At 41.7% G+C, this 16,597-nt stretch overlaps 1 protein-coding gene across 1 annotated transcript in view; it reads right to left on the bottom strand.

Annotated features, from left to right (window-relative positions):
• The window catches only part of ATG5 (autophagy related 5), a 70,216-nt gene extending 56,700 nt beyond the window's left edge, over positions 1 to 13,516 (bottom strand). Inside the window, exons 1-4 of the mRNA XM_050315927.1 lie at positions 13,442 to 13,516; positions 12,582 to 12,742; positions 7,243 to 7,370; positions 1,062 to 1,140 (exon numbers count right to left, since the gene is read on the bottom strand). Coding sequence (XP_050171884.1) covers positions 1,062 to 1,140; positions 7,243 to 7,370; positions 12,582 to 12,689 — 315 coding nt within the window. The 5' untranslated portion in view covers positions 12,690 to 12,742; positions 13,442 to 13,516. The remainder of the gene's footprint in view (positions 1 to 1,061; positions 1,141 to 7,242; positions 7,371 to 12,581; positions 12,743 to 13,441) is intronic.
• Between the last annotated feature and the right edge of the window lie 3,081 nt (positions 13,517 to 16,597).

The raw sequence follows: 16,597 nt of genomic DNA, 5'->3' as shown, positions 1-16,597 counted from the left end.
TGGAAGTTTCTTCATCCCAGGTCTCTGACATTTATCAGATAGAAGTGTAGCAATTACAATTGCTTCAAAAACATCCCTAACTTCAGATTCATTTAGTCAAGTCAGTTCAAAAGTTTCAACATGTAGAAATACATACAATAAGAATATATGATTTCAGTGTACACTTCCAAAAACAATCAGACTACGGCTAAAAAACCCTTTTCTAACACACCTTGAATAACTGTTTGAATGAAAATGTCCAGCACAACTACTTCCCAGTACATTTTTCATTTCACTCAAATCTCTCACACTGAAGTCAAGCCTATTAACCTAGCACTTTCCTTCAGATCAGTTTTCCTACCATATTGTTTATTTTACAATGGAGAAATTAACATTTCAAAATTAAATACCCATGATTTCTAGTTGTGCTTTTGACTTCAAAACATATCTGGGATTACTGTCTCAATGCATTTCAGGGTATGCAAGGATCCTGCACCAAAGCTCACCCTGCTCAGGTACCTTTCAGAACAAAGATCAGTAGTGCTATTAAGTCATACCCAATGGTTTTACAATGTACAATCAAAATACTGTGTCTCCTGTGACTAAGCTGCCACAAGAACAAAGTCATTTCACTCCGTTCTCTAAAAGGGACCAACATGCAGTATAGCAGCATTCCCTGACTTTAAGGATTTCTACACTATCTCAAATCCATGCTCATATATGCCTAAAAGGATGACCACTTCTCAATCTTCCCAATCTTCAGTCAACTCCAGATGATAGAACAAAAAACATTATAGAAAGTTCTCTTTTATCTACTTAATTGCACTGACGGTGTCTCATAATGTATCGCGAAAAACAATTATGGATTTTCAAATAACAGGATAATTTTCTAAGGAAAGTCATGGCAAAGCACACATGATCTCATGGAAAACAACTGCAGACTTACAGAAAGCTTTATACACTTCCTGAAGAATGAAGATTCACTAATTTTATAAAATAATTATGAAACTTTTTCCTAGCTTCCAAACTTCATGCAATCTTATGCTCACTTGTTCTTAACTAAGAGTGTATTTCAGTTTTACCTTGAAATGCACTGTGATGCTCCAAGGAAGGGCTGTATTTGATGCATGGAGGTCAAACAGCAAACCAATTGGGTAATGCCTAAAAATGACGAGATATTAGTTTAATATAGAAGCTGTGAATTTAATTCTACATATAACAGTTAACATACTTGCATTTACACAAAAAAATAAAAAATAAGCTGTTTGAATCCCGCACTTAGCATTATTTATCGCTTCTTCAGAAAAATTATACAGGCAAGTATAAGTGACTAACAGTTTCTGGCAGAATCGAGCCTGGAATTTATATGTTCAATATCTAAACCAGTGGTCTCCAAGCTGTGCCCACAAAACACTGCTACTTTTGCAACAGCATTATGTGGCTCTACAGCTGCTCTGTGGAACCCTTCAAAACAGAACTTGTAGTTAAAAAGTGTAACAGTGGCAGGAATAGTTGGTCTGACAGAAAACCCTACATGCTTTCAGATATTTCAATGCCCTGGGTTTGTACCACACTGTCCCTTAACATCCTCTCCCCCTCTCACATGCCTGATGTCATTGTAGAGAATAAATAGCAAAGTGAAAAAAGCTCTTCCTTCAGTTTTCTCACATGCAGACAAGGGCAAGATTTTGATAATTTTTTTTTTTTTGCCTTTAGCATATCAAGCTCCATTCTGTTATCTTTCAAAAATCATAAGTAAAAGAGCCTTACTTAGCTTTTCATCCCACAAAGAGACAAGCACACACTTAAGAGTAAACTCAGTAGGTTCACTGAATTGAATGGGACTGGTCACAAGTTGCAGAGCCAAGCACATACGAAAGTTTTAAACTCTGGAGAGTAATAACCGAGAGTGTTGCTCTAAAAGCACCTGTGCCAAGCCAGTTTCCTGACCTGTTAAACTCTTACACAGAAGTGCTTTAGCACCCTCTGTGGGTGAGCCACCCCAAAGCTAAGACAAATTCACCACAACAGCAAAATAAAAACCAAAAAACTACTACAATTCCTGAACTTACATGAGAGCAAAGAATAAAGAGAACACATATCCAGATTTCTCCTAGTTCACTGCTAATGCTCAAGTTCTTACCACAAAGACGTCTTACTACTAACTGCCAATCATGTCCCTTAATAGGGATTCAGTAAGAGTTCCATGAAAGGGTGTTTTTTCAGACAAATTAACTAACAAAAATCAGATTTCTTCTTATAATAAGATGAACACAAACTTTCACAAACAAGAATAATGACTTCCACTTACTTTCAATCTATGCAATAGAACATATAACTACAAAAACAAAACAAAACCCCACACTCACACAAAAATCCCTGCATCAGGTCTTGGCCTACCTCTGTATTTTCTACCCAGTATAGATTACATAATGAAGTTCTTGTAATCAAGATGTTTTCAGTAAAATCCCTGCGCTTTGCACAGTTGATAGATGCCTGATCAAATGGGGCTTTGACCTTCTGTCTTCCATTGATTCATGAATAGGAAGGGTCAGTCATCTACCCAGTTGGTACAAGAGAGACACCTATGGATCCAGGGCTAGAACACAGTCCATAGAAAGGGGACAGAAACTCCACTGAGGGCATATCCAAGTGCTCAAATAGGATGGAAACAAAGGGTGTCAACCTCTAGCATCTGCTGAAGAAACCATTCCAGCACATCCAGAGTGGCATCTGGCTCAGACACGGCTCCTTAAAAAGGATGCAGCTCTCCAGGTCTCAAGCTGCCACAAGAGGTTGGGACCTTTTCTGAGGGCTGAGGCAAGCAAAGGAAATGTCTTTGCCTAGAGGAGGTGCTTGTTAATGAAGGAGCTATGTTACCAAATCACAGAACTGCAGGAGGTCAGTGGGATGCACACCATCAGGAAAAATAAAGAAATAGATGGCATCTTCACTGAGACCTTACAGAGATGAGAACCTGGTGAGGAAGAGAGATGGTAGTCACTGGAGTGGTCAACGGAGACTCAAAACATGGGGAATACCAGAATCTTGTGACCTCTGGTATTGAGGAATACATTCGGTTCAGCTAGCTCAGTGCCAGCTGCAGTGCCAGCTGCAGGTTGAGCTCTAGGTGCAGGGAGCCCAAAGCAAAAGGCTGGGAACTGGCACCAACCCTTGGCATGACAAAGGGCATGGGGACCTGTGGCTGCAGCCAGGGGACCAGACACTTGGAGACACAGCAGGAGTCAATGACTGAGCAGGAAAACCCCAGAGTATCACACATAGACCATGAGGGTATAAAAGACCAGGATTTCCTTTGTTTGAGGTCCCTCTTCAGAGGCACCCAGTTCAAGCTGTTATTCTGTTGTTGGCACCATGATTAAACTATCATCTCGGACTGCTCTGGGAAACCAAGGGTCAAGCTAGTAAGGAAACCTTGTCTGACTGTGTGCATGTCACACAGGACACCCATCAGTCCCTGGAGCTGCCAGCTGCAAAGGGGCCTCGGTCCCAGCTCAGGTGACTGCCACATCATCCTGGATGGTCAGACAGTCGTTTCCTTAACCTCTGGCAAGAGGGTAGGCTCCTTCTCCACCTGCTATCAGTGCCTCAGTGGCAGATAAGCAGCTGGAAATTCTGAGGAAGCATCAGAGCTGTCTGAACAGCACATCCACAGCAAGAGGAAGCAGTGACAGTACGACAAGACTATCCTACACAGCAGGAGAGAGCTCTCCCCCATCTGCCAACCTCCTTTGTTAACCAGCAGAGGTATACTGCTTGTTAGGAAGTTGCAGACTAGCAAAGTTTGTCCTGTGCTTGTATTATCAGTCCTTGCTGTTCACCCACATGGGCACAAATGTTAAGTGCTGCAAGGGAACTCCTGAGTGTATCAAAGTGATTATACAGCTCTAGGGGCTGGGTGGCAGCTCCACAATTCTGCCACGAAAGGACACCGGTTCAGTGACTGTGTGAGTGACCAGGGTGAGTAACCGAACTTGGTTTTTACATACACAGGACATTCTTTGGGGATAAAGGACTGCTGAAGAGAGATCGAATCCACCTAAGTGGGACAAAAGTTTCTTTGCCTTCAGGTTGGCCAGCCTGGTGAGGAGAGCTTTAGATCATAACCAACAGGAGTGTGAATAAAAACCCACAGATAAACAGAAATTAATGGACATGGGTTGAAAGCAAGTGATGAAAGGTGACAGATACAAGGGAGATGTCAAAGTGATAAAAGAAGGTAGAAGAGAGCCTACCACAATTGTGCCTGCGTAAGTGCACACAGCTTGGGAAACAAGCAGGAGAAACTAGAGTTCCACATGCAGCAACACAACTGTGATAGAGCTGGTCTGCCTGAGATACAGTGAGACAGCTTGCACAACTGGAATACTGTTGTGGAAGGACAGACGTAAACTGCTTAGTAAAGACATGTAGGGCACATGAGGACAGAGGGTTGTCTTCCATGTGAGGGAGCAGCTTAGATCTGTGAAACTTAATGGGACAGACAACAGGTTGGTTGAGTTCTTGTGGTTCAGGATCAGAGGAGGTACTAGTAACAGATCATGCAACAGATCATGCAATCCAGGTAAGGAAATAGACAGAAGTCTTCTTCAAAAAACTCAAGAAGTTCTGCATCACAGACCCTGTTTCATGTTAATCTCTGACATCTAGACAGAGGGACACAAGTAGTCAAGATTTCTTGACACAGACATCGGATGGACCAGACATGACCCACAGCTGAATCTGTTACTTATTAACAAGACAAAAGAGTTCTGGATGTGATAATCAGTGGTAGTTTTAGCTGTAGTGACTGTAAAATGGCAGAGTTAAAAATCCTAGAGAAATGACAATAAGCAGAATACAGGCTTTGGACTTATTTTTGTCATTTCCTCCTGGTGTCCCTGCACAGTTCAGGCTCAGAAACATCAGATGCATCACTGGACAAAAATTTAAGTCCTTCACCTGCAGCCAGAACTAAATCTACGCTGTACTTACATAAATGCAGGTATAGAAGGAACCTTCCTCCTGCTGCCAGAACTCATAAGCTTCCTGCTCTTCCATGTCTTATGAGACTGCTTTTAATCCAATAATCACAGACCTTGCCTGCATTTCCTTCAGTGTAGTTGTAGGTTTAGGCTCCTGTAGCTGCAGGATCTCTGAGATTTGATCCATTTCCCTTTGTAGTCACTAATGCTGCATAGTCCGGTAACCTCTTCCTGCAGCTCCTTACCCTGGTGACACAGACCCTCCCCCACCTCCTTCAGGCAAAGAGACCATCTTCCCCTGTCCCAACAATCTCAGTGGGAAGCCTCAGGCCCCTATAACTCCAGACCTGGAGAGCTTCATCCTCCTTCAGGAACTTGGCCCATGTGCTGCAGCCTGTGAAGTTGAAACTATGTTTCAGACTTCCTCTAAAAATCTCACAGGAAAATAGAAGAGCTGCAGCTAAACAGAGATACACTTTATCCCAACCAGATATGAAACTGCACTGACTGTAAGCAATATGACCTCACAGTAAAAAGTAAATAATTAGAATAAGCAAGATTATTAACAAGTTCTATTTGATTCTGAATGCAGAATCATAGCTAAAAATATTAAACATTAATACTCATTATTCTTTCTCTACAAACTACTAGCTCAATGTGATTCTCAGTTCTGGTATTTGGGTCTTCCCTGGAAGAAGCTTCAGCTATATATGGAATTACCATTCTCCTAAAATAATGGTTTGCTAATAGCATTTTCCGTAGAAATGCAATTCCACTGAAATCAACGCTGTTCCTGGAAGAATACACTGAGCTTTTCTCAAAGATCAGAGCCTTAATTAGGAGATCATCATTACACTATTCATTTCCATTTCACTGTGCAATGAGTTTACTAACTCTTCACTTAATTTTAGAATTTTAATTTATATTTTACTGTATACCTATATTCTAGAATTATTTTTTTTTAATTCTAGTTTAACTATCATGGTATTTGAAAACTTATAGAAAATACAGTTGTATTTTTGTTTGATATAAAAAGCCTCTCCTTCCTTTCTTGTTACAGTTTAACTGAAAACTTACAGTTTCCTCCCATTATCAACCTGAGATTATGAACAAACCGGGAAAAGCTTGGTACCTTGTTATTTATGTAGACAGTATCCAAGACTCAAAGTCACTATGGCACACAAGAAATTCTTGTTAAATCCCAGATAATTTAAATAGATCTCTAAAGCTGGTTTTGCCAGACAGTTATGAAAAAGTTTAAAGAGGTAGATTTCATACTTTTTTCTAGTTACATATTTTCAAGGCTTACTAAGGTTGGTCTCAAAGAAACAAAAGACTATAAGAGATCTACTGTATCACCAAGTCTACGGGGACTCCACGATGTAATGCTTGTCATAAGACAATCCAGGTTCAAGAAGAAAAAAAAGTCATTGGTAGTTTTCTTTCCTGTTATGATACAGGAAATAAAAAGAGAAAAAAATCTCTTCAGCACTCAAAATACTAAATACCTCCTGGAGAGCTGATGCTATCTATACAGAGATAGCAAACACTGCAGCTCTCAAAGTATTTTCTTTAAAACTCTTTAATAGCAGAAGAAGAAACAACACCTGATGAACAGTGTTTATTAAAATTAATTAAATGAAACAATGTTAGTCTGATTCCCTAACCTCTTACAAAAAAACCCAAGATCCCCAAACCCCAAAAGAAGATAGTTTTAATAGATTATAGGACAGAACAAAAATAAAGTTGAACGAATTGAATTCAACAGAAGCTTGCAGATCAGTATTAGATTGTTTTGCAGTGCAAACACGTATCACACCAGTGAAAACTGTTACATGTTTTATCATCTTTAAGCATGTAACCTATTTGCACTCAGATTCCAGAAATAAACTACTTCCTACCTGTGCCATTAGACATATTTCAAGAAGGTGGAATAAGTTAAAGCAAGATTTATTTGGTGATTCTCCTGCAAGAAACGGCATGGCCAAAATCACAGGCATTTCATGTTACACTAACAGCTCAAACAAAAACAGTAAGCACAGAACAACCTCTGCCTTGAACATTTTTGTTTTTGAATTCTGCTTGTATTTTTACTATATGTATAAAACTAAACCTTCTGTTGTTTTTCCCAAACAACATGCTTTTCTTACTCTCCTCCCCTTTTGCCATCTTTGAAACCCAAGGGAGTGTTACTTCAGGAGAGGTACTGACACTGTGCTGAACCTGGGAACTCATTACATGACAAACTGCGTAAAGGCACAAAGTTAAATAAACTCACCATTTCAGTGGTGTACCTTCATATTCAAACCATATTTCACTAACTTCCTCTTGTCTCATAACTTTCTGAAAGTGTTTCTTCACTTTGTCTGTTACCAGTGTCAAGTAGCTTATCCTTGGCAAAAGCAACTGAAAGAAAATTATAGAAGCTTTGAGTATATACAAAATACAATACATTAATAAAAATCTGTAACAAGTATGCATTTTCATAATAAAAATTCAGTCAGCATTCTCTTTTTCCCTTTTTCAAGGTAAAATGTCTTTTAGACATTTAAACACCTTTAGTTTACTAATTAATGGTCAACGAAAGGCTATAAAATTATGTACTCAAAGGATGAAGAGCATCAGTATCCAACAAACTAATACAAAAAATTGTAAAAAATTAATAGCAAAAAATAGTATAAAATTAAGTTCTTGATTCTTTCAATGAGGTGGGAGAGAAAACAGTGGAATTCAATTTCTGCTTTTCTATATTTAAGCAGGCTAAATAATGAAGTCTTAAACCTTTTTCATATGAACATAAAAGAAGAGATTCTAACTTCTTACTGAATAGAATAAGCAACTGTTTATCAGCTATTATTTCAAAACGGAAACTTGTACACAAGAAAGAAAAAAAAGATTGAAAACTATCTGCTTAAGGGTTTGATTTCCAAGTGTTTTATACTTCCAACAGCTGGTAATTTCAATTTTCTTTGCACTGGGTTTGCCAATTCAACATATTAGTCAAGGCTACTATGATTCTTCCTCTATTTAATCTTTGCCCTGCAACTAAAATCAAAAAGAAAACGGTAAATATTTTATCGGTTGAAACAAGACACCTCCTTACAGCATTCTCATATACTATCTTTTTTCCTCAAGTGTACCATAATACACTATTCAAATCAGAATGCTGTACTATTTTCATTTGCAACCTCCTTCCCTCCCTGTTTTTTAAAAATCTCATGCCTAATAAGAGTGGTTAAGCAGACTGCATCAATCAGTGCACTAACTGATGACTGTGGGGCACATTTACTTCAGATAAATCAGTACATAAGCATTAGAAAAAGATGCCTTTCAGTGTCCCAATGAGAAAAAATTACCCTCCCTGTAAAATAGCCGTTAGCTTTAGAACAGACATTTTAAAATAATAGTATTCATCCTGTAAAGTTTTGCTTCATAATTATTAATAAAAATAGATAGACCTAAGGAACACATAAATTCTGGTTTGCACTTTTAGAGAAACATTTGTTTTACAGCATTCCTCACAACCAGTGTTGCTTCCTAAAGCAATTTCTTTATAGTATATGAATAATGCGAGACCTAAGTGAATGTCTCTGGTACACACATCCCTAACCATGCAAGAATATATCTGCCTGATGGAAAATTTGATCTCTGCTGCAACATCCTTCCAGAATTTCTCCACACATCGATATGTAAATTAGATAATATTTTGACCATGATACTATAATTTATAAATATCAGACTCATAAAGAAGTATGGAGAGTAAATCAAGTTCTTATAAGAAGAGAACTGATTTTTTTTAGATAATGCTACATTAGGTTACATCTGTGACACAGCTAAATTTTACAATTATATATAACTACATAAGATCAAGTCTCACCACTATCACAGTCATCATATCCACTGATTGTTCCTGAGAGAATATAGTCCAGGCTATTCCAATCATATTTTTGGTAATAATTTTGTATTATTTCTGTGTGATAGTTACAATTAAATTAATGCTGGTGTATTCTGATGAGACTTATTTGGGCTGTTACAAAAGCCAATTTTCAGCATGCTGCATGTGGCACAGTCATGGATAAATACATGAAAGCATTATTTATTACAACAGTGTTTGACATAACCCTTTAAACTGTGTAACTTTCTCTGTTAAATATTTTATTTCAGTTTTAGTGTGAAAGAACAATGCAGTTTCAATTTCAACACAATTAGAGATCACAGACAATAACCAAACAGCATTTAGCTGAATTTAACAGAATGTGGCCAGCACTCCCAAAAGGCATCTCTGAAGTACAAAACCCAACAGTTAATCAGATTAACGGGGACTACCTGTTTTTTAGAGATGCTGAGCATTTGTAGAATCCACTGAACTCTTTTTTTGGTCTTCCCACTTCTTTTACCTTGTTACAGTCTTCCCCTTCCATGGGAAAAATAAAAGGATCCAATTCTATCACTTTTCCAGCTTTAATTACCTTAGAGATTGACAAGTATACTAACCCTGTTAAGTGAGACCTTTTAAAGCATAGTTTAAAAATATGTTCATTTTGTTACCTTTTAATATCCCTTCTCCACCAGCAGAAAGATAACAAATAAGATTAGAAGTGCTCCTCATTAAATTAAAAAACCAAAAGTAAATCTCCAGATCCATTAGCAGGCAGAATAAATCCTACTAGGCTAGAACATGCCACCCCTAAATGCCATCCCATTACACAAATGGCAACAACTTCCTTTTGCATACTGTATATTGCTACAGTATTTTGTCACAAAAACCAGGAATGTTTTCTCATGAACCGGGAGGTTAAATGAAATACAAGGAACTCCTAATGCCTAAGTAAATGTTTGCAACATATCATTGTGTAAAAAGAGCACCTCTCCAGACATCTCCACAGGTTTTGTTGCAGAGCAAAACAGTATTTTACGTGCAAAACACTGTAAAACAGAAAAATTACAGATTTAACAGGAACTGGACTGGTCTGATTACCAAAGTGTCCAGGAAGATGAAACAAAGCATTCTAACATGGAATGGCTTCACATTGCTCACTCTTACAGACACCTTAACAAGACAAACACCTTTGACATCGAGGAAGCTAAAAGTGTGGTCCTGTTAAAGACTAGACCCTTCGGCAGAACATCATTTTAAGACTGTCTTCTGCTGTAATTTTGTTCCTTATACGCCTGACAATTCTCAGCCAATGAGTGCTCTGCTTCCTGCATACATTTTCTTTCTAACTGTTGTTTGCACAAAGAGGCAAACAGTATACAATTTTAAAATAAAATTCGTAACAATTTCTGGACAAGGGGAAAATCAGATCAGTAAGAAAAAGCAGCTCGACCTAACTATTCCTAAATATGCTTCCGCTCAAAACAAGCATCTGTAGGACACACTCCAAAGAAAATCGAAATATCCATTTCCAGTGTAACTCTGCAGAAACCTACCTGATTTGACTATAGCAACAGGACAGTGTTTTACCAGAGCTGCTTAGTCTTTATGTGATTACTCTTTCCAAAAGACAGACAAGTTAATTTTAAATTACTTCTCCAACCCCCATGCAGTGCCATAAGGCGATGCATATATGCATCACTCCCATGTTGTGCTAATCCATCTGACAGACAAGGGCCTCCTGTCACACCACTCACAACAAACCGAAATCCATCATGCAGATTCTGGGTTGTTTTTCTAACCCCTCACCCTCCAAGTCTATGTCATCCTTCATCTTCATAAAGCAAGTTCCTCTGAGCAGAATCCTTTATGCCCACTTAGCATAATGATGGCTGTATTTCCCTCCTATGCAACCTTCCCATTTATGAAAGGCAGTCTGGAATACAAGTTCTGAGGTAAGAAGTACATAAAGCTGAAGAGCTGATGTCACGGGCTGGAAATGTCAACTACATATACTTTTTTATTTTACCCATAATTTTAGGGGTTTGATGTTGTTTTAGTTCAATTTAGCTCAAGTTTGACCCCATACACTAAATGTCCATTAGCAGCTGAAGTACATCTGCTGCTTCAGCTTCACGTGAAAATCATTCAGCTTGTGGGCTGTAAGACTGCTGTGTGATGCCAACCTGAGCACAGTAAGTGGAAAGGATGAATACTTGCTTCAAAATGCACTTCAGATCTGAACAACAACACAAGACACACTCTGAAACCACAAGAACTGAAGTACGATTTAAAACCTTTTATTATTATAAATCCTTTGTCCTTTCAAGAAGTAAAGCTATACTATTAACTCCAACATGACCGGAAAAATGAAGAAACTAAAATTTTAGAATTGCCATGTGTGAATAATCATATTTTGCAGAAATAAAGAATTAAGCACTGAGAATTTCTGCACACAGTTTAAGTGGAGTAAATAAAAGAAACCCTACCAGCTTAAAACTATCTCCTTGGCCTAGAAAGATGGTCACACCATGAAGATAACGTGGTTTCAGGGTTTCCATGCTAATGTTAAACAGATTGAGACTGCACATCTCTATATTTAAACTCATACCTTTCAAGTAGCTCCGAAACAATATAAGCACATACATTTTAACTCACATATATATAATTTCAAGTGTGAGACTTCTAGGTAGCTCAGAAGTAAAGTAGCTAGTTATGAAGCAGAAGTGCTTATGTTTTACCAGTGGTAAAACTAAAATATAGAAAAATGAGCACTATTATCACGGAACAAAAAGCAATTATGGTTTATTAGGTTTCAAAACCCCACTAAATACACATTTCTGATTCAGTAAATCAGAAACTGATGACACAAAGATGCTGCTGAACACAGAAAAAAAGTTCTATTCAGTGTATAATGGGATATTACAAGACTTAAGAATTTCAGAATCACATAAAAACTAGTAATTCATGACTTTCCTTCTATGCACTTGTTACATTTCAAATTTAAGTTTCACTGAATCAGCTAACATTCTCTATGAATCAAATGTCTATTAGGTGCTGAAAGAATGAAAACTGATGAGTACACTATAGACAAATACCATGTGACTACAGAAGGCACTTCTAGCTTACAACTCAAATACATCCATCATCCTCATTTTTATCATCAGCTAGCAATCCAGTTCAGGCACTGCTCCATTAAATCATTACACTTGCTTTTCTTACTGTTGAGCTAGATCTCTCATGGCTGCTGGCATTTAAAGAAAACAAGCAGAAGTCATTCATGAGCAGAAATACTGGAGCCAGTGGTCATCATCAGTTTGTGTTACGCAGGTAACACAAATCCTGGTGTTTAGGATTTCATAAAGCTCTGTCTGAGTATTTTTGTATTAAGGCAACATAAAAGTTCTCTCCCTTCTGGTCACTATCCAAGAACATACAAAGTCATGTAGAGCCTCCTCCTTTTACCTAATCACTTCTTGACTTTTTTGTAATTTTTTAAAAGGTTCTTAATGACCTGTGGTAAGTTTCCCTCACTAGTGAAACAAGACTGAAGTTTCCAATCTGCTGTGAAGAGAGACAAATCACACAGCGTGGTTATATGCTTACTTCCAGAAGGTACCAGGAATAGGAAAAAAACATTGTGTTTTTTTCATAACATGCACTGGCACACACGATGAGAATGAAGGAAACAAACATTACCATGGCACTGGACTATTTGTGACTACCTCTGTCATACTCACATAGTAAGGTTCAGCTTCCCTCTCAGTTATCTCATCCTGATACAAAGTGAAACAGGTCGGTATTCGCCCAAACCACACATCTCGAAGCACATCTTTGTCATCTGTCATTCTTCCAATGGACAGTGAAGCACATGTAGACCAGTTTGTTTCTTCAGCTAAAACTGTAACCAATATCCCCCCCCCCCAAAAAAAAAACAAGTCAGCACGACTGTGAATAAAAACCAATCTTGTTAAAGGTTCTTCCATAACTACGCTCCTGCAGGAGCAACCAACGCTGTCACCGGGGCATTAAACGCATCACTTGGTACAAAGAACGGGATGAATTAAGTCCCCAGCTGCAAACACATGGTGGATAAGGAGTAAATTAGCATTTCCTAAGGCTGCATCACACCCCAGCCGCAGAGCCAAAGGGACCCTTCCCGTTAGCGCCCCGCAGTGACCCCGCAGCCCCCGCACCCGGCGCGGCCCGGTGCCCCGGGCAGGCGGCAGAGCCCGTGCCTGCAGACGGGGCGGGAACACCGAACGAGCCGGGCCCTCCCGCCGGCGGGGCCGGGACCAGCACCGGCCCGGGGTCACCGAGGCCGCAAGACGGGCCCCAGCATCGCCCAGTGCCGGGAGCGCCCCGACAGCAGCTCGGGGGGGCGGTCGGGCCGGGCCCCATGGGGTCTGTCGGTCTGCCTGTCTGTCTGTCCCTCCGCCTCCCTCCCTCCCTCCCTGCCGGCGGCCGCCCCAGGTGAATCAGCGGCACTCCCGTCGCGCGGGGCCGGACCGGGGAGCGCCGCGGCGGGGGCGCCGGGCGTGCTGTCCCCGCTCAGCGGCGGCGGCGCCGGGGGGCGGTGGCGGGCGGGCCCGGCCGTTACCTCTGTCGCGACCGGCGACACCCGCCGCCCGCGCGCGGGGCAGGAACCGATCCGCGGCCACGCCCCCGCCGCGGCCACGCCCCCCACGCGCACGCGCCGCCCGCCGCGCGACTTCCGCCCGGCTCGAGGCCCCGCCCCCGCTGGCGCCGGAAGCCGGAAGCAACGGGGCGGGCCCGGCGGGAAGGGCGGGCCGGGAGTCGGTCCGGGAATGGGTCCGGGAGCCGGTCCGGGAGCCGGTCCCCCGCCACCCCCAGTGCGCTGGTGATGCTGCAGCGGCAGCGCCGAACACGGGAGGTCTCCGAACTGCAGCTGTGCCGGTCCCGCTACCGAGGCGGTGGCGGCGGGGCCGCTCAGCCGATGAGCCGCGCGTCTGAGGATTCTGAGCACTTGATCTCTCTGCCCGCTCTTAGCCGATTGTTGTCTTCTCCTGCTTCTCCAGGGGAGTGGCCACAGCACCAAGCCTGACAGAGTTCATGAAGCGTTTGAAGCGTTTGGACAAGGCTCTCAGGCGTAGGGTGTGATCCTTGGGGCTGTCCTGTGCAGGGCCAGGAGCCGAACTCCACGATCCTTGTGGGTCCCTTCCAACTCGGGATATTGTGTTACTCTCTGTGTAGTAGTCTTACCCACCGTGATAGATGGAGCAAGTCCAGGGGAGGGTCACGAAGTTGATAAGAGGGCTGGCAGGCACACCTACCCTATGAAGACATGCTGAGAAAGTTGGGGCTGTTCTGCCAGAAGAAGAGAAGGTTGTGTGGAGACCTCATAGCAGCTTCCAGTATCTGAAGGGGCCCTACAGGGAAGATGGAGAGGGACTCTTCGGCAACAGCTGTAGTGATAGGACAAGGAGTGATGGGTACAAACTGAAAGAGGAGAAATTTAGGTTGGATGTTAGAAAGAAATTCTTTACTGTGAGGGTAGTGAGACATTGGAACAGGTTGCCCAGGGAGGTTGTGGGTGCCCCAACCCTGGAGGTGTTCAAGGCCAGGTTGGATAAGGCCTTGAGCAACCTGGTCCAGTGGGAGGTGTCCCTGCCCATGGCAGGGAGGTTGGGATTAGATGATCTTTAAGGTCCTTTCCAACCCTTAACGTTCTGTGATTCTGTGATTTTATGGCACAATCACAGGAGGATGAGGAGTACCTTCTGCCACCAGTGACATCTGTTACATACCAAAGCATCGTTCTGGAGTGGGTTTTATTGGCACAGTAGGGCCAAGTTCACAGTGAATCCCATCTCTGCATTTTAAAGGATATCTCCCGCAATCTTGTCACTCAGCAAATCCCCATCAGCTGTAGGAGTGCACGGGAAGGACAGCACTTTTCAAGTGGGAGGGAACGTCTTTAAGTCCAAGGAAGATATGGATCCCAGTGTGCCACACACTCACAGTAGTGGAAGCTGGGCTGTTCCTGGCAAAACGCACGACTGCAGCAAACGTTAATACAGAGGGTGTTTGGCCCGTTTGGAGGAGAGCTGATACACTGGGGGTTTACCTGGCGGGGGTGGCACACGCTGCAGTTTCAGTAGTGCCACGTTCTGGCCATGCCGCCTTCTGGCCACCAGATGTCACGCAGTGGCCACCGCTGCTGAAGGAGTCTTAAGAAATTCGGGAACTGACTGCAGTTATTACTGACTTTTCGTGGCGTGAAAGACTCGCATTTTACTAAATTTGTGCGTTGCTGACCCAACAGTATGACTTGTGTAACTCTAGTATTTTTTTTCAGTCATCTGAAGGATTAGAAAAGTCTGAAGAGCTTGTGGGTTTTTTCTCCCTGATTTAAATAAGTTTGTCATGATGACCTATTTTTTATAAAACATAATATTCTGAACATGAGCCCTAACATAAAATGATCCTTTTTGGCTAGTGCTCTATAAGCAAAAAGTTAAGCTGTGGCAGTTTTGTGCTTGGGGACATACACAGTGAAGCTCTCCTTACCTTTTCTGCAAGGGTTTTTGTGACATCAATTAAAGAAGCAGGTAAACTGCTGTAAACAGGGAGTAAATGTAATATTAGGTATGGTCTACCCAAAGCACAGGGAAAGAAGACACACAGCACTTGTGATACTGCAAGGGCTTTAGGCTCTGAAGGCCTTATGCTCCTAAATATAAGCAGCCAATGCTCTCACCTTGGGTGCACATGTCGAGCGTGATGGTGGAAGGGGAGAGGTTCCTCCAGAAGTATTGCCTGTGCGCTCACCACAGTTTTAACTAGTATGTGAAAACGATTGTCTTGCAGACCTGGAATGGCAGGAAACCTGCACAGAACTGATCCCACAATTATAGAGGCATCCAGCCCACAAGCACTACACATTGCTAGAGGCTTCTCTGTGTGTTTCTGCAAGGAACCCCCTGATGCTGTCACAGCTGCGCTGAAGCCAGTCACATGTGGAGCTGCTGTGGGATGCCAGCACCACTGAAAGAAAACAAAAAAACCCAAACAAAAAACCCAAACCAAAAACCAACAAGATTTTTACAAGTAGTTTTCCTGGTTACAGGATTTATAAACTTTCAGAAAGCTTTGCACATATGGATTTCCCTACAGGAAACCAAGGAGAACCAGAGGTTTAATCCTTGCCTTTCCTCCTATGAGCTCCTCAGAGTTCTATAGAAAAGGCTTGTTTTAGTGGGGTTTGTAGGCTGAAGGGTTTGGCTGACTGTTGTAGCAGCATCACAGAGACAATGCCAGCTCATTTTTTCTCACAGGCAGGAAGGACTCTGCCAGCACTGCTATTACCAATAGTACTGTTAGTGTGACTGTACTGAGAATGTGTGTGACCCCTTCTTGACACTGCCTGTGCTCACCTCTTAAGGTCTTAACCTCCACTGCTGTAGCTCTTGAAACGTGGCACTGTCCAGCTAGACTGTGCTATCAGCATTCTCTTGATTACTAATGACAGCTACCAAACAGATTAAACACACATTTTTGCATTATTCTCTCATGTATAGTATAAGGAACATGAGCACCTGACTCAGGCATATGGATTCCACTTCATAGGCTGAAAATTAAACACCATTGAGTGCCCGAGTCTTTTGCTGGATCTAGATACAGGATACTGAGTAGAGAATAAAACACAGTTAAGTTATACAGTGAGATAACTTGCTATTTAGAGTATCTTTGTATTTAAATGTCCTAGCAAACTCCTGATGTAGTTACCAGACAC

Source organism: Myiozetetes cayanensis, unplaced genomic scaffold (genome assembly GCF_022539395.1).
Source record: "Myiozetetes cayanensis isolate MyiCay16 unplaced genomic scaffold, myiCay2020 scf2-11, whole genome shotgun sequence".
In the NCBI taxonomy this organism is placed as follows: domain Eukaryota; kingdom Metazoa; phylum Chordata; class Aves; order Passeriformes; family Tyrannidae; genus Myiozetetes; species Myiozetetes cayanensis.
Note: the sequence above shows the minus strand (reverse complement) of the source record. Positions and strands in the feature narration are given on the sequence as shown.